At 43.5% G+C, this 18800-nt stretch overlaps 1 protein-coding gene across 2 annotated transcripts in view; it reads right to left on the minus strand.

Moving 5' to 3' along the window:
* Positions 1-18800, minus strand: part of LOC147442454 (AIG2-like protein D) — a 52674-nt gene that overhangs the window by 18651 nt on the left and 15223 nt on the right. For both annotated transcript variants that reach the window (XM_086528615.1, XM_086528614.1), the window contains exons 3-4: positions 4156-4248; positions 3990-4073 (exon numbers count right to left, since the gene is read on the minus strand). In XM_086528615.1, coding sequence (XP_086384741.1) covers positions 3990-4073; positions 4156-4248 — 177 coding nt within the window. The remainder of the gene's footprint in view (positions 1-3989; positions 4074-4155; positions 4249-18800) is intronic.

The following is an 18800-nucleotide window of genomic DNA, read 5'->3' on the forward strand; positions in this document are numbered from 1 at the left end:
AGCAAAAGCAGTTTCCAAATCTTGTGTTTACTGAACTGCTTCAAAAAATTTCTCCTTGGTGGACACAATCGGTGACATCTTTTTGACACCCTCAACAATCTCAAATGGCATCTTCCCCGTAGATGTGTGAACATTGTCATAGCAAGCAAACTCCACAAATGACAAATACTTCTCCCAATAAGTCTTGTTGTAAGGACTTCAACAAATCCAAAACCACTGATTGACTATTTGGAACTACCCATCAGTCTGTGGGTAAGACAACGAAGAGGATTTAAGTTGTGCCTATATTCTCCCACACTACTCTCCAAAACAAGCTAATGAATCTAGGATCTCAATTGACACTATAGATTTAGGCATGCCATGTAATCAGAAAATATGTGAACAGTTTAGCCAAGTAATCAGCCTTCACTATCTTCTTTGATTCTTTCTTTGGACACTTAGCTAGAATATGCCCAACTTCTTCACAACCATAGGCACTTGCCCTCTTTGTACTGTTCTGCACGTTGCTCCGCTATCAATTTAGGCCATGTGGATTTCTTCTATTTCTTGCCTTCTTTCTTCTCCTTGAAAGTGTCTTTCTTAGAAAACTCACTTGCTCATCTATCGCATTAGTCAAAGAGTCTGAGTACATGGAGAAATTGTCCATCGCATGTTCCATGAGTTGGTAAATGCTCTTGGGTTTCTGTTTCGAACAATATTGTTGGATCTCTTTGTGTAATCCACAACAATACTGCTCCAAAAAAGAGACCTTCTGAAAAGAAGCAACCGACAAACAAGTATCCCAAATACGTTGACTATAGGTAGCCAAAGTACCATCTTCCTGCATCCTCAAATGGTTCCAAGCTGTAGGATCATGCAATAAGTAATAGGTAACACACATGAACTAAAGTGTAAAGAGAGGCCTCAAATTTTTGGCACCTAAATAAGTCAATAATAAAATTAATTACTCAACTCCACAAGATGTGCCGTGGAGTTTGGGGGCTACAATTTTAGGCCATTCTCTTGCAAGATTTCTCTCTCTATCTCTTATGCTAAGCTATGTGCAAAAATTGTGTCTTCATCTTCTTCTCTTACAGGCCATCACTATCATATCTATTCTCTTATGTGTGTGCGTGTGTGTGTGGTGTCCTTGTCTATTTGTTTTTACTTGGCAAAGGGAGAGATGGTGAGAGGTTTTGATGTGTGTGTGTGTGTGTGTGTGTGTGTAAGGAAAGTTGAATAATTTTAGCTTTTGTTCTCCCGATCTCCCATAATGTGATCACATCAGCCTCGTACTGATGTGTCAACCACATTGAAGAATAAGATTTGTTCATTTTCATCCACTTCGTCCGTACTTTGCTATAAGCAGAAGAGAAAACCACCATGTGAACATTCCCATTTAGAAAAGATGCCACCTTTTGTACTTTAGAGGCTTCCAAGAAGTTGCCTCCAGAAAATACAATGTCAAATTATTGTATGAAGGAGAGAGCTAGATAAGCATCTTGGTAGCCTGAAAAGTATCGAACTTTCCTACTTGGCCACCATCTTTAAACTCCTTAGTCCCCTTCTTCTTTTCCAAGTTGTCCCATTAGATAGCTTGTAACATGTGATTCTTCTTCTTGCTAGAAAGGTACCAAAAGTGTAGGTATCACTGTGAGAAGCGGAAGAGGACCACTAGAATGCTTTTTGTGCTTCTTTTCTCTAATTTTCTTTTCTTATGCTTTCTTTGCTTCGACGGTCTTTTCTCATCCTCGTTGGAACTCGAACTAGAACTTGAAGAAGACGAAGAAGAATTGGGATCATTCTCAAAGTGAACACGTTTTTGGAATCTCCATGCCTGCTCGAAAGTAGATTTTCGACCCAAATAGCCAACATAATCCCTTGATTTGCTACTTTCTCGAAATATTATTGTAATTTGTAACTATAAAATGATTCAAACTAGTGTTTATAAAAGAGACAAGAAGCCCCAAGCTCAGGGACTGTCATCTCCTCCCGTTGGCCACTTCATAGGTGTACAATCCACTCTTTCTACTAGGTGTGACGACAAGCATACATGTGCCCAATTCTGATGAGTTGACTTCACAATAATAATAATTGTTTCTCTAACTAATAAAGAAATACCTCTCCTCCCGTTGAGCACTTCATAGGTGTATGATCCACTCTTTCAACTAGGTGTGACGACAAGCATACATGTGGCCAATTCTGACGAGTTGACTTCACAATAATAATAATTGTTTCTCTAACTAATAAAGAAATACCTTTGAGGCGCTAAGAGCCGTATTTTCAAGGCCACCGCTTCTCTTGTGCAAGAGCATCCTGCTCCACATCCTCTTCCTCACTTCAATCTCCAAGTACAACGCCATTATTTTCAATTGATGTGTTTTGCTCATTCAATGGTTGCAAACGAATGCATTACTAATCGCTTGAGAACGAGTTTCTGTTTGAGCTTTACCTAAGGTAATTTGAAGTGCACCATCTTCACCCCTTTGGTTGTGGTGGAAAGCAAGCTTGCATCTAGAAGGACAAAGTGCACTTGTCCCTAGAAATTTACATGAAACAAAAAGTATGATCCATAGGATTGGGGAATGACTCACTCAGAAACTTGTGAAATTAAAACAATCTGGCTCTCGACAACACAACAACATAATGCGGGAGCACCCACTCTGTTTCCATGGGCTTTGAAAAGTGAGAAAAACCTTTAAACTTCTTTGAAAAGGTCTCAAATGCTAAGATGTATGCCAGTTATGTATGATCAAGTGGAGTGGCAAAGCAGCTAAGAAAGGTGAATGACTCGGGATCCATATTATTTCACAAAATAACACTCATACTTATCCACCAAAGTTGGTTATTCTTTTTTCCTTTTCCAGAAAAGAACATCTTTTCGTTAAAAAATAAGCTCAAGGGCACAGACCCTAAGGTAAAATTACATCAAAGTAACACACAGAGAATCAACCATAAATAGTCACTAAAAGATAAAAGTCCTAGGGCAATCTAAGGTACAAGGTTGCCTCAAATCAAGGCTAGGAATGGGGATTAAGCCTAGACGAACTCCTAGCTTAGAGGTCTTCAAAGCCTTCTCCTTAGCAGACTTCTTAGCAATTTTTGCCAAAGCAGGGAACTGTCGCTCGTAGCTAAATCGATGCCTTCAGAATTGTTGCTGATGTCCAAATCGGTGCCTTCAGGATCAGGTGGTGGATCATGCAAAGGTGTCGAAGAAGTATCTCAAGAGGGAAGAGTAACAGGAACTTTGCGTCTATACACAAGCTTTGGAGCCTTTGTCCTACGAGCTCGTCATCTTCTTTTCTTCGCTTCCTTCCTCCTTCCTTTTTCTGCTTCACTTCTTCTCCTTACACTACTAACACCTTCCAACCCCCCCCCATTTGCCTGAAGTGCTTCTTGTTCTGATGCGTACTGCCTCTTGTCAGGAGATATCCTCCAACGGGTACAAATTGCAACAGCATGGCCCTTCTTGCCACAAATAAAGCAGTGGCCAGGAAGACCAATAAAGAAAACGCTTTGCAAGATTTCTCCCCAATGGATAGTTGGGAGAGAAATGAATTGCGGAGGATTCTTCACTAATGATGGGTAAAGAACCACCCTAAGAGAGATAGTTTGATCTCATCTTTGGGACTCAGGAGAGAGGGGGGGGCGAGGGGAGGGGGGTGCTTCGCTTCGCTCGTTAATTTTTAATTGCAGACACATAAGTTATGCTTCTCAATTCAAAGTTGGTTATTCTTTCTTCCATGTTGGTAGATAGCTGTTTCATTGCTCTAGCTTACACATTTTCTTGCCTATGCCTTAAAACTCCTTGACTTCAGAATACCTGTGCGTGAATGTGCGTGCACGCATGTATTTATGCACACGCGCACACATACATATGTACTAGCACACGTACATTCTTACAAACAAGCATGTGTGTGTGTGCATGTGTGTAGTCTACCTACAGATTCATTTACAGCCTCCCAAATCTGTGTTTGTGCATGTCCCATAATAGAAATTGGGAGTAATACCTCATAGTCCCAATCACCAAAAAGCCTGTCATCGTCCATATCAGCCCAAACATATGTATATGACTGCAACTTAGAACCATCTTCCTGTTTGCATAACCAGCAGATCAATAATACCACCTTAATGTTATCCTCAAGGCCCATATATGCAAAGAGAACACAGGCTTACCAGAACCTGAGGTTCAACAATCTGCCTCACGTACTCCTCATCTTCAAAATCATCCAGCATTTTCAGCTCCTCATCATTGAGACCAAAGAGGACCTACAATGCAAAGCAACCAAAATGGCTGGAATAGGAAAGTAATTTAATGCATGTCTAAAAAACACAAATCAGCGATTCATGCAGAAAAATGATGCTGAGACTGCACACTTGCTTGTAGTTTCTCCTTCTGTTTGTAGTTCAATGGTTTATGCATGTTGTGTGTGTGGCAAGTCTATGGGTGGTGTGCACTGTGTATGACTTGTGTGGTCGTTCTGTGTATGTTGTTTTGCTTGTTTTTTGTTTTTCTCCTGTTTGGTGGAGGCCTTCTAGTTGGAAGTGTGGGTAGGCTTGTCCTGCTTTGAAGCTGATGTCCATGCAAGCCCTGTCAACTCTTGACTTCTCCTACTTTTTGAATGTTATGCAAGTTCTGGTGGCTCTCTCCTTTTGGTCTTCCTTGGCTTGCCCTATTGTTTCTGAAGATTTTGATGCACAATCTGTTGTTAAACCTCTCTCAAGCAACCACTACTTTGGCGTTCAAGAGCTTCAGTATGGTGGTCAAGTGGTATCCTCCATTGGTGGTGTGCGCCACTAGTTAGTCCGGGAAGATAGCAGAGCATGACATCTTGGCAGCGCTATATCTCTTAGGGCTGTAGGAGGTCTTGGGAAGATTTGTGGAGCCCTATCCTAAATAATTAGCATCTTCAGCTTCCTACCCTCACTATCTGCACCTATCTTACTATCTAAACTACTCCATTGGTTTGCCCCCTCAGCTTTGTGCTTCATAGAGATCTTGAAGGGGTTGTATCTTGTAATGCGACTCTGCCCTATGTAATATCAACAAGGTATAAGTCTAGCTGGCAAATCGCCGGACTAGGTGGAAAGACAAACAACATCACAAACTGAACTGGAAACAATACTTGAACCTGAAAGAGAAGTGAACATTAGAGATGAGAGACAGTGGGATGGAGTTCCCACACAGATGCACTGACCCTGTTGCTAAATTAGGTGCGTATTCCATATAAAGCATTAGGATAACTGGATCTATAAGCGGGAGGGTTTTCTGGATGCCTCATCGAAAGGATGACAGAACATCATAGACGAAATCTTTTTTGAGACATCCGAGTTCGAATATTCCTACTGCATCACTCCAGAGGAATGACGACAACACAATGAACACGAATATCTGCTCGCCCACTAGGAATGGATACACCTGATGCATCACATTGGATGGGTGACCTAGAGCATCGAGAAGACATATTGGACCATCCAAAACGGAAATCATTAGAATAACTGGATCCATAAGCGAGAGGGCTTTCTGGATGCCTCATCGAAAGGATGACAGAGCACCATCACTCCAGAGGAATGATGAAAGCACATTAAACACGAATATCTGCTCGGCCACTAGGAATGGATACACCTGATGCATCACATTGAATGGGTGACTTAGAGCATCAAGAAGAAGTATTGGACCATCCAAAACGGACAGCACTGATGCCTCATGCAATGGATAACAATGGGCATAGAGCATCGCTAAGGCTTTGTTCCATAAATTCTTTGAAGGATTTGTTCTTTAAGTTCGGTGATTGAGAGACAATGACGGGAATTCCGGGTGCATCACATCAAGGTGACATGAGCACCAAGCGAAGAATATTCCATATTTTGAGTGAATTCCAAATTAAGTTAAGAGTTGCGTGCACAAGGCCAGCAGTTGCTTTTTCAGTAAATTTCGGGAAATAAATACTTTTCCACAAAGGAGTCTATGTCTTGCATCATTGCACGAGATTGCATCCGGGGATGCCTCGAAAATGTATATGCAAGCATAATGCTAACAGATAGGATTTCTTAAGTTTTAATGTATCCGGCTGCCCCTTTTAAGTAGGCAGCCCACAGCTAGCAAAGGGCAGACCAAAACTGGGCGCACCCTCTTTCAAAAAGCAGACTCTTAAAATATTGACCCCCCATCCCTCCATTCTGGCACAAAAAAGGGCCCTCTCCTATCACCTTTTTCTCACTTTAGCAGATTCTCTATCTGGCGCCCAATTTCTACCCCTCTAATCTGGAGATTGCCTGAAAAGCATCCTCTACTGATACCGGCTTCCAGAGACAAATGAAAACAATACTCTCTCTCACTTCCGGAAGAAGTTAATGGCACGTTAGTTCCTAAGGATAATGTTCGTAAGCTTCCCATATGGCTGCCCCAAGTGTACCAGTTGCTCGAAAATCTTGACCTTGAACTGAGTCCAAATCTTTGCTTGAGCTCCCTCTAGAACTTTGGCAAACCACCAAGCTTGTTGGTCCCAATGGTTGTTCTTATGATGGTCCTTGTCTTGGCACCCTCACTATAGGTTTTTGCATATTGCTTATCACTTTGTTCATCTGCTTGAGCATATCCTCAATAGCATTTAAAGGAGCTGCTACAGTTGGTCCTACTTGCCTAAAATTTTCAAACAAGGAAATCTCGTATTGGTCTATTCCATGAGACAACACATCCCAAAATTCAAGCACGGTCCATTTGTGATTGAGCGTGTCTCACCAAGCGAAGCTGTTAAGTTGGTCACTTAGATGGAGAAATCATGGAAAATTGGATAAAGTGATGCCATTTGCGCAATTATAATCTGCCACTAACCAATGATCTTTTAGATCCCTAGGGAGAGGATCTCTCAAACATTAAAAATTTTTAGGATGCATGCTTCCAAACTTGGCAAGTAAAACTAAAATCTTATGGGGTGTAGTGGATGGATCGAAGGAGAAACCTAGCACTCGAGAGGCTGAATTACACGGAAAACTCGTGACAATAAAGCACTGGAAATCATCATCACATGGTTGAACAATACCTACATATATCATTTAGATAAATGCTCTAAAAGGGCCTTGTCAATTTTGTGGTAGGTTTATTTGATGTAAACAGGTTAAGTGTCTCATCCGTACACCCCTGTTCAGTGCAATCTGCAAGTAGTGCATTCCATGAGATAGAATCAGGAAATAGAAGCTGATCAAGAACTTCAATACCGCCGTGGCACATGCATAATGTGAAACTAATATATCTACCTCACTCTTAATGTTTTTGATATATGAGACCAAATGCTACAATGTACATAGTGTGATATATGCAAGAACGGACGCCACGTTCGTAATTATGTACATACCTTACTTGGGAGGCGAGGCCCTTGACGTGACACTGAGGCATGCTCACTCACATTAAAATATGCCACGCTCGTTTTGCCAATGCGGGCAATTTCGGCCAAAATAGCAAGTTTCTTGCGTGGCCATAAAAGATGTTTCTATAGTGCTTTCCATGTGGAAAAATGAGGTTCAACATGAAATTTGAGCCCAATAAGATGTTTCCACAAATTCAAGGATTTTTCCAAGCTTGTTTGGACATTTTATGGACAAAAAACGGCATTTCTCAGTTAAAAAGGGCTAGAAATGGCCATAAAATGGCCAAAAAAAAAGGCCCAAAATTAGCATAAAATAGCTCAAAATGCCACATCAACGACAGTGCTGTCCTTGCTCAAGCTGAGGATGTGTTTATAGAGCCAAAAATGAGCTCTTTCGGACATCTAACAAAGGAGATATGGTTGTTCCAAGTCAAGGTGCCAGTGCAGTCTTGTGCTCTTTCCACTTCATGTTCGAGTCTGTGAGGCCACTAATTAGGGTTTCCCCTCTTCAAATAATCACTTAGGCTTATCTAATGAAGTTCTGAAGCTCCCATGAAATGATCACGACCAAGAATTGAAGCATATATTTAGGGTTTTTATCAAGGCAAAAGAGCACCGTATCTGTGCAAGAGGCTACACCAAATCATCAGACATACAAGAGTTTTTAGTTGATATTGGTTGTTTTCTGAAGTGATAATTTCATGGTTGGGGTTTGGTGTGTCTTTAGCTTTAAAGGTTCTACTATTCACTTGATTTTGCTTTGAACCACACAATCAAAGGCCCGATGCTTTCCTAGCTGCACTACGCACTTCTTGATAGCCTGTTTTTACGAATGATGCGAGCCACATCGAAGACTTTGAGAAAAAAAAAATAGTACTTTTGGACCCCTTGATGTATATAAATATTGCTTGTACAAAGTGTACAAAGGTGGTATGTGTTAAGAGTAGCTAAATAGCGATTCAGAGTTGTGTACTGGGGAGAAGTCTTTATACAAGCACTTGAATTGAACGTATTACCACGTCCGTTCTAGATCAGACTCCGTGGTACTCGGAAGCCTCGACTTCTAATCCTTAAGGCAAAACCCTATTCTTAGGAACCTCCATTCCTTACTCAAAATCCTCAAAAACCAAGGTTCTCGTGTCATGTGCGCACTACGATTGAGCCACGTGGACAAGCTACTACTACAGTCTACCGCCAGTCTTAGTTTAGCTTAGGACCTAGCGTGGCACTTTGTGCGCCTCTAGAAGGACGTGCACGTCCAAGCAAGTCATGGTTGCATACCCTCTCTTGCACAGCACACCCAGTTCAGCATATAGACATACGAACATTCACTTAAGTCAGGCGTGTCAACAGTCTCTTAGGTTGTTTTAATAATAAATGACATTTTGGCCTTTGTCAAAAATTGTGGGTTTGGATTAGTGGCTGCCGACCCACTTGAAGGACATGGGAGGTTACCTCCTAAGGAAGAAGCAGTACCAGCACCAATAGTACCCGCAATACTAGTACCAGCAATACCTAGTATTTTCAGCGCTACAGCCCTCAACGTTTTGAGCCCATCAGTTATAGTCTTTAGCAGCCGGCAAGAATAGAGTGGGTCCTCCTTGGCAGAAATAGGGCATAGAGGGGGGTGCCTAGGTTACAGAGAGAGAACGCTTTTTCCTTATGCTAAAAAAGAGAGAGAGTGGGGATGATTGGTTTTTGCTGCTTTTTTTATCTGCATGCTGCCCACTTAATAGCACTTTCAAAAATGGTTTGAACCTACTCAAAACTCAATAAAATCTTATAAGCTAAAAACCATGCTTACACAATCACAACCCAGAAGTCCTTGGATGCAATCTTATGCACACATGCAATGCGAACATAGACTCCTTTACAGGAAAGCATTTGCTTTGACGAAGAGCTACTTGCTTTCTCATAAAGAAACCGCATTTCCTAAAAGTTTATTTCGAACCCATCTTCATTCAAGCGCTTGTCTCATCTCTTGCGCACAACTCTACTAAGTTCAGAATACCTCCTAACTAATACCTGTTCGCGTAATCTGTGACTCGCTCGAGCTCCTTTTGGGAAAATCAATCCCAATCTTCTCTGATGCCTTCCTCAAAGTGTAGAGGAAAAAATTTATAAGAAAAATTAAATCCAAGTCTTTCTTGAGTTCCTTGTAGAACTTTGGTTTACCACCAAGTAATCGTAGTCCCCTTGAGGTGCCTCATCACATGTCTCATCTTCAACTCTTCTGAGAAATTGTCGACGGCAAAGGCAACTTCGAGCTGTCGAATGAAAGAGGTAGCTTTCGGGACATCTCCCCTTTCGTCAAAGTATCGAACTTGATTGGAGTGTTCTCAGGTCGAGAGACAACCTTTACATCCTTCCCGAAATGGTGGATGTTCTTGGCTATGTTTTTGGACTGGATGTTCATGGGTATTATGAAAGAGGAGTGAGGTGGAATTGTGGATGATAGGGAAAGTTCTTTCACACCTCATTGAATGGAAACATAAGAATTTGGCTCACTTCTCGGTTTTGAAGGATCTCGAGCATTCCGCTCGTTGGATTCTCTAGGTTCTTGAGCATCGTGCTAGTGTCACCTTCTCACAGAATCCCATGCCTTGTCAACTTCCTACAGAGAAAAATTTTCCAAACTTTGTGCGCTTTTCTTGCAAGTCTTGAAGCTTCGTCTGCTTGCTTCTCTCTTGACTTGAAATGGCTTCTTCCCGTATCTTCCCAAAGTTTACAGAGAAAGAGAGGAGACAATGCTTTGATACCACTATCACAATATCAAATCTACTCTGATAAATAGGATTTCTCACTTAGTATTGAAGCCAATTGATATATATATAGAGAGAGAGAGAGACACAGTACTAGGGACAAGAGGATGGGCTGGTCCCCCCGTAAAAAGTATCTTAATAACTGGGAAGAAGTCTTTATACAAGCACTTAAACCAAACGAATTACCACATCCGTTCTAGATCGGAATCGATTGTAGTCAAAAGCCTCCGCTTCCAATTCTCAGGGCAAAACCCTAGTCCTAGGAACCTCTGTTCGTTACTCAAAATCCTCAAGAACCAAGGTTCTCACCTCTGAAACTCATCTTTCAGACTTAGGGCATGGCATCCCTATAATTTTTTTCTAACTCTATTCCTAGGGTCTTCTTCCATAGAAATTTTAGCAACAACTCTGATTTCGTGGATGTGAAGTCCCTCCTCAAGAATTTCTACTCCTTGATCCCAACTCGAGAGTCTACCACTACCAGATCCATGGATCTACTTCCAAGCTCAACATATGAAACCCTTGGGCTGATCTGGCACTATTTCCACAGAGGCTTTTCTCCTGCAGAGGCTCATGCCTTCCTCTGCTCCTACTTCCTCGTATAGAGGGAGTGCACCTGCAAACGGACACTCATACCTCAAACATGGAAAACATCACCTGTGAAGTCTCAAAACTCGGAACACAAATCAGTTCTCAAAAGCAACTCCCAAAAAGAGATCTCTAAGGATAGAGAAACCTCTCTACCAATCCTACTGTCACAAAGTGATGACGTGGCGGACAGCAGAAACCCTAATTTCTGCCAAAAACCCTAAAATTCCTGCAAACCCTAATTTTTGCCAAAAACCCTAAATTCCGGAAATCGCGGAGGCGGATTATTATATTAAAAAATAAAAATAAAAAATTTGGAAAATGATGAGCGACGCGAATTTTGCTTTTGCTTTTTTTTTTATAAAAAAAAAAGAGAAAAGACTCTCTAAGAGAGAGAGAGAACTGATGCTTTTGATTTTAAAAGCTTTTGGGGCTCTGCTTTTGGGCATCCCTTGTAACCTTTAAATTAGTGGTGAGGGCCTCACTTCTCAGAGCATCTGGACGCAGAGTCTGAGAGTGAAACCCTAACCGCTCTCTTGTACTTTGATGATTGATTAATACAAAAAGAAATACCGAAAGGGGCGCCAGTCTTTGGGGCCAATATCTCTAGCCACGGAACTCCGCCGGGCCAGTGCAAATCTATTGTGATCTGTGAATTGTTTTGAAGTGGTTATTTGGTGCTGTCGCGGTTGATTCTTGACTTGGAGTGTCCAAGTTTGTTACAGTGGTATCAGAGCACGGCCGATTTCTCTTCTACGGGAAATCCGATCCCCGAATATTTTTTTTCCGCGGCACCTATGGCTTCAGGCAAAGATCAGTCGACTCCCTCTGCATCTGGAGATGCGGGCTGGGATCACAACGAAGATTCAGGCAGAGAGTATGGCCCGCCTCGGCCTACTCAGGCGGAGCAAAGAGAGATGGAGCGTCGTCAATTGATTGGTGATGCAACAAAGATGATGCTCAATTTTGCCAAGGACCCGAAGATGGCAAAATTTATGAATCAGACCTCTTTGGAAGAGGTACAGACAGAGTGGCAGAGAACCACAACACCACTCTCGAAACCCGCTCTCAAGAAACCTTCTGCCTCCAAGAAATATACGGAGAAGGAACTGGAGAACGTGGTTGATGCACGGATTGCTCAGCTTTTTGACACGCAAAAGAAAGCCAAAAAGCACGGCAAAAAGCAGAAGAAAGGCACTGACTTCCCGGGATATTTGGGTCGTCGTATGACATTTGACAAGGCAAAGAAACGGAAGAAGCGTGTTCGATTTGAAGGAGTACCCAGTTCTTCTTCTTCTTCTTCTGACAGTTCTTCTAGCTCCTCGGATTAGAGCGAAGAAGACAGAAAAAAGCAAAAAGCGAAGCAAGACACAAAGCTTCGGAAAGGGAAAGGCAAAGAAGGCTAAATCTCGCCCAGTGAGTGACACTTCTACAGAGGACTCGTCTACGGACAGTTCAGACTCTGACAACGGAAACTTTTATGCAAACAAGAGGAATTTTTACAAAGCCAACCAGTATGACTTTCTCGAAGATAAAAGCAAGAAAGTTCGAGAGTTTAAGGAAGGTGGCCAAGCACTTAAGTTTGATACTTTTTCGGGATACTCCGATGCTTCGAAGGCTTTGTCTTTTATACAGCAGTTTGACATCGCTTTCGCAGGAGGACGCTATTCAGAGCACTCCAAGATTCGGAGAGCTGCCTCTTACTCTGAGGGGAATGCTCGTACTTGGTGGTCCACGCTTCTATTAAGCAAGACTGTGCCAGTTACATGGCTGAAATTCAAGAGGCTTTTTATTTCTTCTTGGTTGACTCAAGAGTTTGAGCGAGATATACGAGCTGCTTGGAACCATCTCCGGATGACCAAGAGCGATACAGTGAATTCTTATTGTGAAAGCTTCTGGAGCTCTTTTCTACCCGCCTCTTCATTCAAGAAGATCTCGTTCAGAGAACAAATTGAGCGGTTTACCTTGGGTCTACCTACAGAGATCCGAGATCACTGCTTGGAACAGAAGTCAGCTTCTATTCAGGAGTTGATGAGTCATGCGAAGCGGGGCTTTGCCATTCACTCTGGCAGTCTGACTTACCCCACAGATGAGGCCATGACACAACGAGCCAAACAGACTTCTGGGAATGAAAGTAGAATGAAAAAGAGCAACCCAGAGAAAAAAAAAAGGATGCACGACCCAAGCTTACTCCTGAGGAGAGAGCTCGCTTCATCAGAGAGGGGAAGTGCTTTGAATGCGGGAAACATGGACATATTTCCGCAAAGTGCCCTGATAAGGCACAGAAAGAACAGAATGATAAAGACGACGACAGGTCTGAGAGTTCGAGAGCAGCTGAGGAATGTGGCAGAAAAGGCAGATAGAAAAGCAAAACTGGTACCACATGGCGTGGGACTTGCACCGAATCAAATGAATGAAAGTACAAACTTTGCCGTTTTTTTTTGGGGCAAAGTGAAGGATCAGGAAGCTCTTTTGAAGGAGCCAAGGCCAACTTCTTTTCACTTGGAATTGGCGGCTCGATTTGGAACTGCGCCCGACAGACTGACGCCACTGGCGGAGGTAGTTCGACTGGCACCCGGATGGGATGTTGCCATTACACCGAGCATTGGCAAACTTCGTTTGCAATGACAGGGGTGTTCAGGGCACGTGAGTGACGTTCTACTCGGGATCCCTTGGTACCACAAGAACTACGCCGTGGTTGACTACCGAGCCGAGAAAGCGACTTTGATAAATGAAGGGCTTACGCCAAGATTTTTTTTCTCCACGCTCATGCCGATTGCTTTTGAGAGGGCCTGAAGATCATACCATTGATCTGATATCTGGAAGCACACCACCGAATCGGCCACCTTATCGTGTGAGCCGAGTACAGAATGAAAAGATTATGAACTCAGTGAAAGACCTCTTGGAAAAGGGTCTTGTCCAGCTTAGTACTTCACCGTATTGCTCTCCAGTGTTGTTGGTTTTGAAGAAAGACAGATCTTGGAGAATGTGCATCGATTATAGCACTCTCAACGAAATCACCATCAAGAACAGATTTCCGATTCCTAGGATCGATGATATACTCGACAGGTTACAGGGATCCTCGTGCTTTAGCAGGATTGACTTGAAGAGTGGATATCATCAGATCAGGATAGCGCCAGGAGATGTCTACAAGACAGCTTTTCGGACGACTTTTGGGTTATTTGAGTTTTTGGTGATGCCTTTTGACTTAACCAATGCTCCTGCGACATTTAACCGGATGATGGAAAGGATTTTTCGAGAGTACAGGCTATTTGTTGGCACTTTCTTTGACGACATCATTGTTTTCTCCAAGAATGAGGCAGAACACAGAGATCATCTGCTTCAAGTCTTTCAGGCATTACGAGATCACACGTTAGTGATTAATGCAAAGAAAAGTGAATTTTTTTCCTACCAAAGATACACTTTTTGGGACACATTGTGTCAGCAGCAGGAGTGCGAATGGACCCGGCCAAGATAGAGAATATCCGTGATTGGCCCGATTTGAGGAATGTCCATGAAGTTAGAAGCTTCTTGGGACTGTGTTCGTACTACAGGCGGTTCATACGAAAGTTTGCAGAGGTTGCTTCCCCTTTGCATATCTTGACACAGAAAGGAGTACCTTTTTCGTGGGGACCCACAGAGGTGACTGCCTTTCAGACATTGAAAGAGAAATTGACTACGGGACCTATTTTGACTTTGCCGGACTTGCAGAAGTCATTCGAAGTATATTGTGATGCTTGTGGTCGTAGTCTGGGTGCGGTCTTGATGCAAGAAGGCCATGTCATAGCTTACGAGAGCCGTTTGTTCTCTAGGCCGGAGATGACAGCACAGATTTATGAGAAAGAGCTTTTGGCGGTTATCCATGCTCTTACTCAGTGGCGGCATTACCTACTCGGAGCGGATTTTATTGTCTTTACAGACCATCAGAGTTTGCGCTACTTCTTGTCACAGAAGCAGCTTTCGGAAAAGCAGATGCGGTGGGCGAACATCTTGTCATAGTTCCACTTCCAGATTATCCATGTGCAGGGACAGAAGAATGTGGTGGCAGATGCTTTGTCTCGGAAACCGTTGGTTCTGGCTATTTCCGCGATCCATCATAGGAGCTTCGAGGATATGGTCGATTAGTATGCCACAGATACAGGTTTTGCAGATATTTTCACACGGATACGGGATGGGGAGACAGTAGCTGGATACTCCCTTCGGGAAGGCTACTTGATGGAAAAGACTATGTTGTGCGTTACACAGCCGTTGAGGGAAAAGGTTATGACTGATTGCCATTGTCCACCTTTTACGGGTCACCGCGGCATTGCTACCACCATGAAAGGGGTAGAGAGAGATTTCTTTTGGCGGAGACTGAAGAAGGATGTGGAAGAGTTTGTGCACAGTTGCTTGGTATGCCAGAAGGTCAAGTTTGACAGGCATAAGGCACAGGGATTGTTACAGCCTTTACCCATACCCACCCGCCCCTGGGAAAATATTGAAATGGATTTCATTTTTTTTTATCTCCCGAGAATATAGAATGATCACGATGATTTTCCGATTACATGGCACGTCTGAGACGATTGTCTTCGACAGAGACCCCAGATTTATGAGTTTGTTTTGGAAGGCAATTTGGGAGAACATTGGCACGCGGTTGCAGTTCTCGTTGTCAGGAGTTTTTTGGAGCAAGGGATTGCGCATATGTACATACCCATGCATGGTGCATCAAATAAAGTATTGCCCATTTTCCAGAGCCAGGTGGTTACGTGGGACCCACATGTGTACAGGTAGGACACCATGTACATAGTGCATCGATTTTCATCGTTACTAGTACCATTGTGTTTTTCTACAATAAGGAGGAGTTGGTAGCGCGTAAAACTTCTCGAGGAAGCTATCCGCGGGCCGACGACGTGAGGTCAGCAGGTGCGTCAGATGGCATCTAGTGGCGTCAGGAGGGCGAACGAGGTCAATATTTGCACGCAGATGAGGACGGACACAACGTGGGTGTTTGCTTGTGAGAATTATGCAGAAGGGTCATCATGAGGATCTTTTTTTGGGGCCACTTCACGTGGTGGCGAGATGCATTATTGGAAAAAAGCTGAGTGCCAGGTGTGCGAATGATGCAAAAAGGTGACAACTATGCACTGCGAGGTCAGTTTTTGGCCTGTTCGGGGTCCGTTTGAGGTCATCTAAAAGGCCAAGGGTGCCCAACTAAAAAAGCTAAGTGTGGGAACTGAAAAAACTGAGAGAAGACCAGAAAAAACGTGGAGAAGAGAGGAGGAACAGCCGCAGGTGTGTTTTTTGGGTTTTTGGAGCCTGTTTTGGCCGTAAACTGCTCATCCGAGGTCGGATTTGAGCACTTTGACATTGTAGACTGGGGTTTTGGGCCGTTCCGGACGCGATGGCGCTGTCCATTTTGCCAAATTCCTCACTCTTTTCCTGCTGTTTTTCTGTGTAAGTTTCTCCTATGAGCGAAGTTTCTGCTCTAGTTTGTGATTGTATCTGGCTTATTTTACCCATATTGTGTGAGCTATTTGCCCCATTGGTGTTGGCCCAAGCTCAATTGTATCTAAACATCAGAAATCCTCCTCTTTTGAGCTGAGGTTTTTGGGTGTGTGTGTGTGTGTGTGTGTGTCTGTGTGGAGTGGGCAAGTGGATAGTCTCTCTCCTCTCACTCCAGAGGTGTGTTCCCTGTCTCGGCCAGGTGTGTTGTCTAAGCCGAGTGGTGCCCCATAGTGTGTGTGTGTATCTTCCCAAGAGTGTGTGTCGGGTCGTTATAGAGGCGCTGTGTGTGTTTTCATCCCGCTCACATTCTTTTGGCGCCCCCACTGAGGATCTTCTTCGAGTACCTTCTGCTTCGAGCTTCAAGCTTCGAGATTCGGGATTGCAGATTGCAGATTACAGGTTACAGGTTACAGGAACAGGGACAGGGACAGGTACAGGTGATTCACACAGGTACAGGTAGCTGGAGTACAGTGATGTCACTTGCAGTTGTTGTGGGAATGCATCACTTGGCGCCTATTTGAGCGCATTGTCTGTTGGATTGTACGTTACTTGTGGAAACTGCCATTGTACGCCTTTGTGGAGCCATATATGGTTTTATTTGGCAGTCCCAGCCATTTCTGAGACTTGGTCTGGAAGATAGTCATTTCTGAGACTTGACTATACGCGATTTGCATTAGCTTTCGTGTGAGGGTCGATAGCGTGAGGTTTTTATTGAGCTGGGGGATTCTCAAATGTGGAGATCCTTTCGGTGATACAGGTAGCTGGAGCACCCTTTTCGTGACCTCGCCATAGGCTATGTACTAGTGAGTCCTACTTGATGCTCGGGTTCTATTGTTGACAGTTTATGCATACATAGACAGTCTATATTTTGGGTTCCTACTGCTCTACTTCTGGGGAAACTCTGTTGAAATTTTCCCAAGTTATGATGGCTGGTTTTTTGGTATTTTGAGCCATTTATGCTGTTATGCTGCTGAAATTTTGGCAAAATCAGAGGTTGAGTCAGGTGTGCCTTCTTGGGAGCTTCATGGTTGGCTTTAATGGATGATCAAAATGGCCCTCAGTTCACTCCTTTTCATTTAACGCAAAGAATTCAGATTAATGTTCATGTGTCCAGGAAGATCTTTTTCCAGCAGCGCATAGTCTTTATGTTTGGGCCAAGAAGATTGAGAGAGATCCTGGAATGTCCTTTGCCTGTTGTCATTCCGATGATCAACTATGAAAACTCATTTGATGTGCATGTGTTTGTCCTTATCTAAAGTTGAGCTCCATTGAAGTTTCTGGGGATTGGGAAGTGAAAAGTTTTGGGTTCTTGCACGTGTGTTCGAAGGGGTTCTCAAAGCATCATAATTTGGGTAGCCATGGCTTTCTCTTATCCCGAGTTTCATGGAAGAAGTGATGAAGATGTGGAAGAATTTTTGGAAAAGATGGAGGTTGCCTGCATTAGCAACCAGATTCATGACCCTACGCAAATGTTACGCCTTCTCCAAATTTGTTTGAAGAGTGATGCACGAGCTTGGTCCAAAGCATTTGAAGAGGAGTTGCGTATGGCTGATCCACCTATAAGATTGAGTTGGGACAATCTAAGGCATGGATTGGAAGTGGAGTTTGTGAAGATAGAAGACCCTGACAAAGTGTGGCAAGAAGTACAGGCTTTGGTGCAAAAGGAAGGTGAGCCAGTAGATGCGTACATACGTAAGTTTTCATTGGCATGGGAGCGAATGTGCAAGGCTTTAGCACCACAGGTACCCCCGCCTGACATGATGAAGAAGGACAGGTTCTTGGCTGGTCTTTGGGAGAATATACGGTGGAGAGTGGAGCTAAAGAAGCCTAGGACATATGAAGATGCACTAGAGGTAGCAAGGAACAAAGAGTGGAAGCTGAGGAAAATGAGCCAGTTAGGGGTGGAGTCTTTGCCAATGAGGTCTGAATTTCAGCCTATAGAGTCTTTACAAGGGCGCATGTCAGGGGTTCATCATGAACCAGTGGTTCCTGTTACTACTCAGGTTATGCCAGCAGTGGTCACTACAGCAGTGCAAGATGATGGCCTAAGGCAAGACATGAGGCAAGTGGTTGATCTGATGAAGAATCTCAGCCTAAACATGCTAGGTCAAGTGGGAAATAATCGAGGTCGAGGGCGGTTTGCAAATCAGCCAGGAGGTGAAGAAAGACCTAGGAATGGTGTTGGACAAAGCAATGGTAGGTTTTGGAGGCAAACGCCCACATGTTATAATTGTGGAGAGTTGGGTCACATCAGCCCGCAATGTGATAAGCCACCAAGGATGGGGGGAGACATGTATCCATTGCCAAGACAGGTGCTAACTAGGTCAAATGATTATGGCATCGAAATTAAGGGAGACGAAGGAACCAGTGGACTGACCCAGGAGGAAAAGGGAAAGACAAAAGTGCTAAGTGTAGTCACCTTGGAGAAGGCATCAAAGCTAGAGGATACATTAGTGATGCCTATTGGGAAGAGGACCACAGAGGATAAGGAAGGAAAAAGTGCCTCAGGTCCTAGTAAGAAGAAAGGAAAGAGCCATGAAGGCGAGGATGTCAAGGCCAAGAGGAAAAGGAGAGCTCGTCGAAAGTTTCATGTTTCAGATTTTCCACTAGGGGATGGGCA

The sequence above is a fragment of the Adiantum capillus-veneris genome, chromosome 14 (assembly GCF_014529385.1).
Source record: "Adiantum capillus-veneris isolate H3 chromosome 14, ASM1452938v2, whole genome shotgun sequence".
Taxonomy (NCBI): Eukaryota; Viridiplantae; Streptophyta; class Polypodiopsida; order Polypodiales; family Pteridaceae; genus Adiantum; species Adiantum capillus-veneris.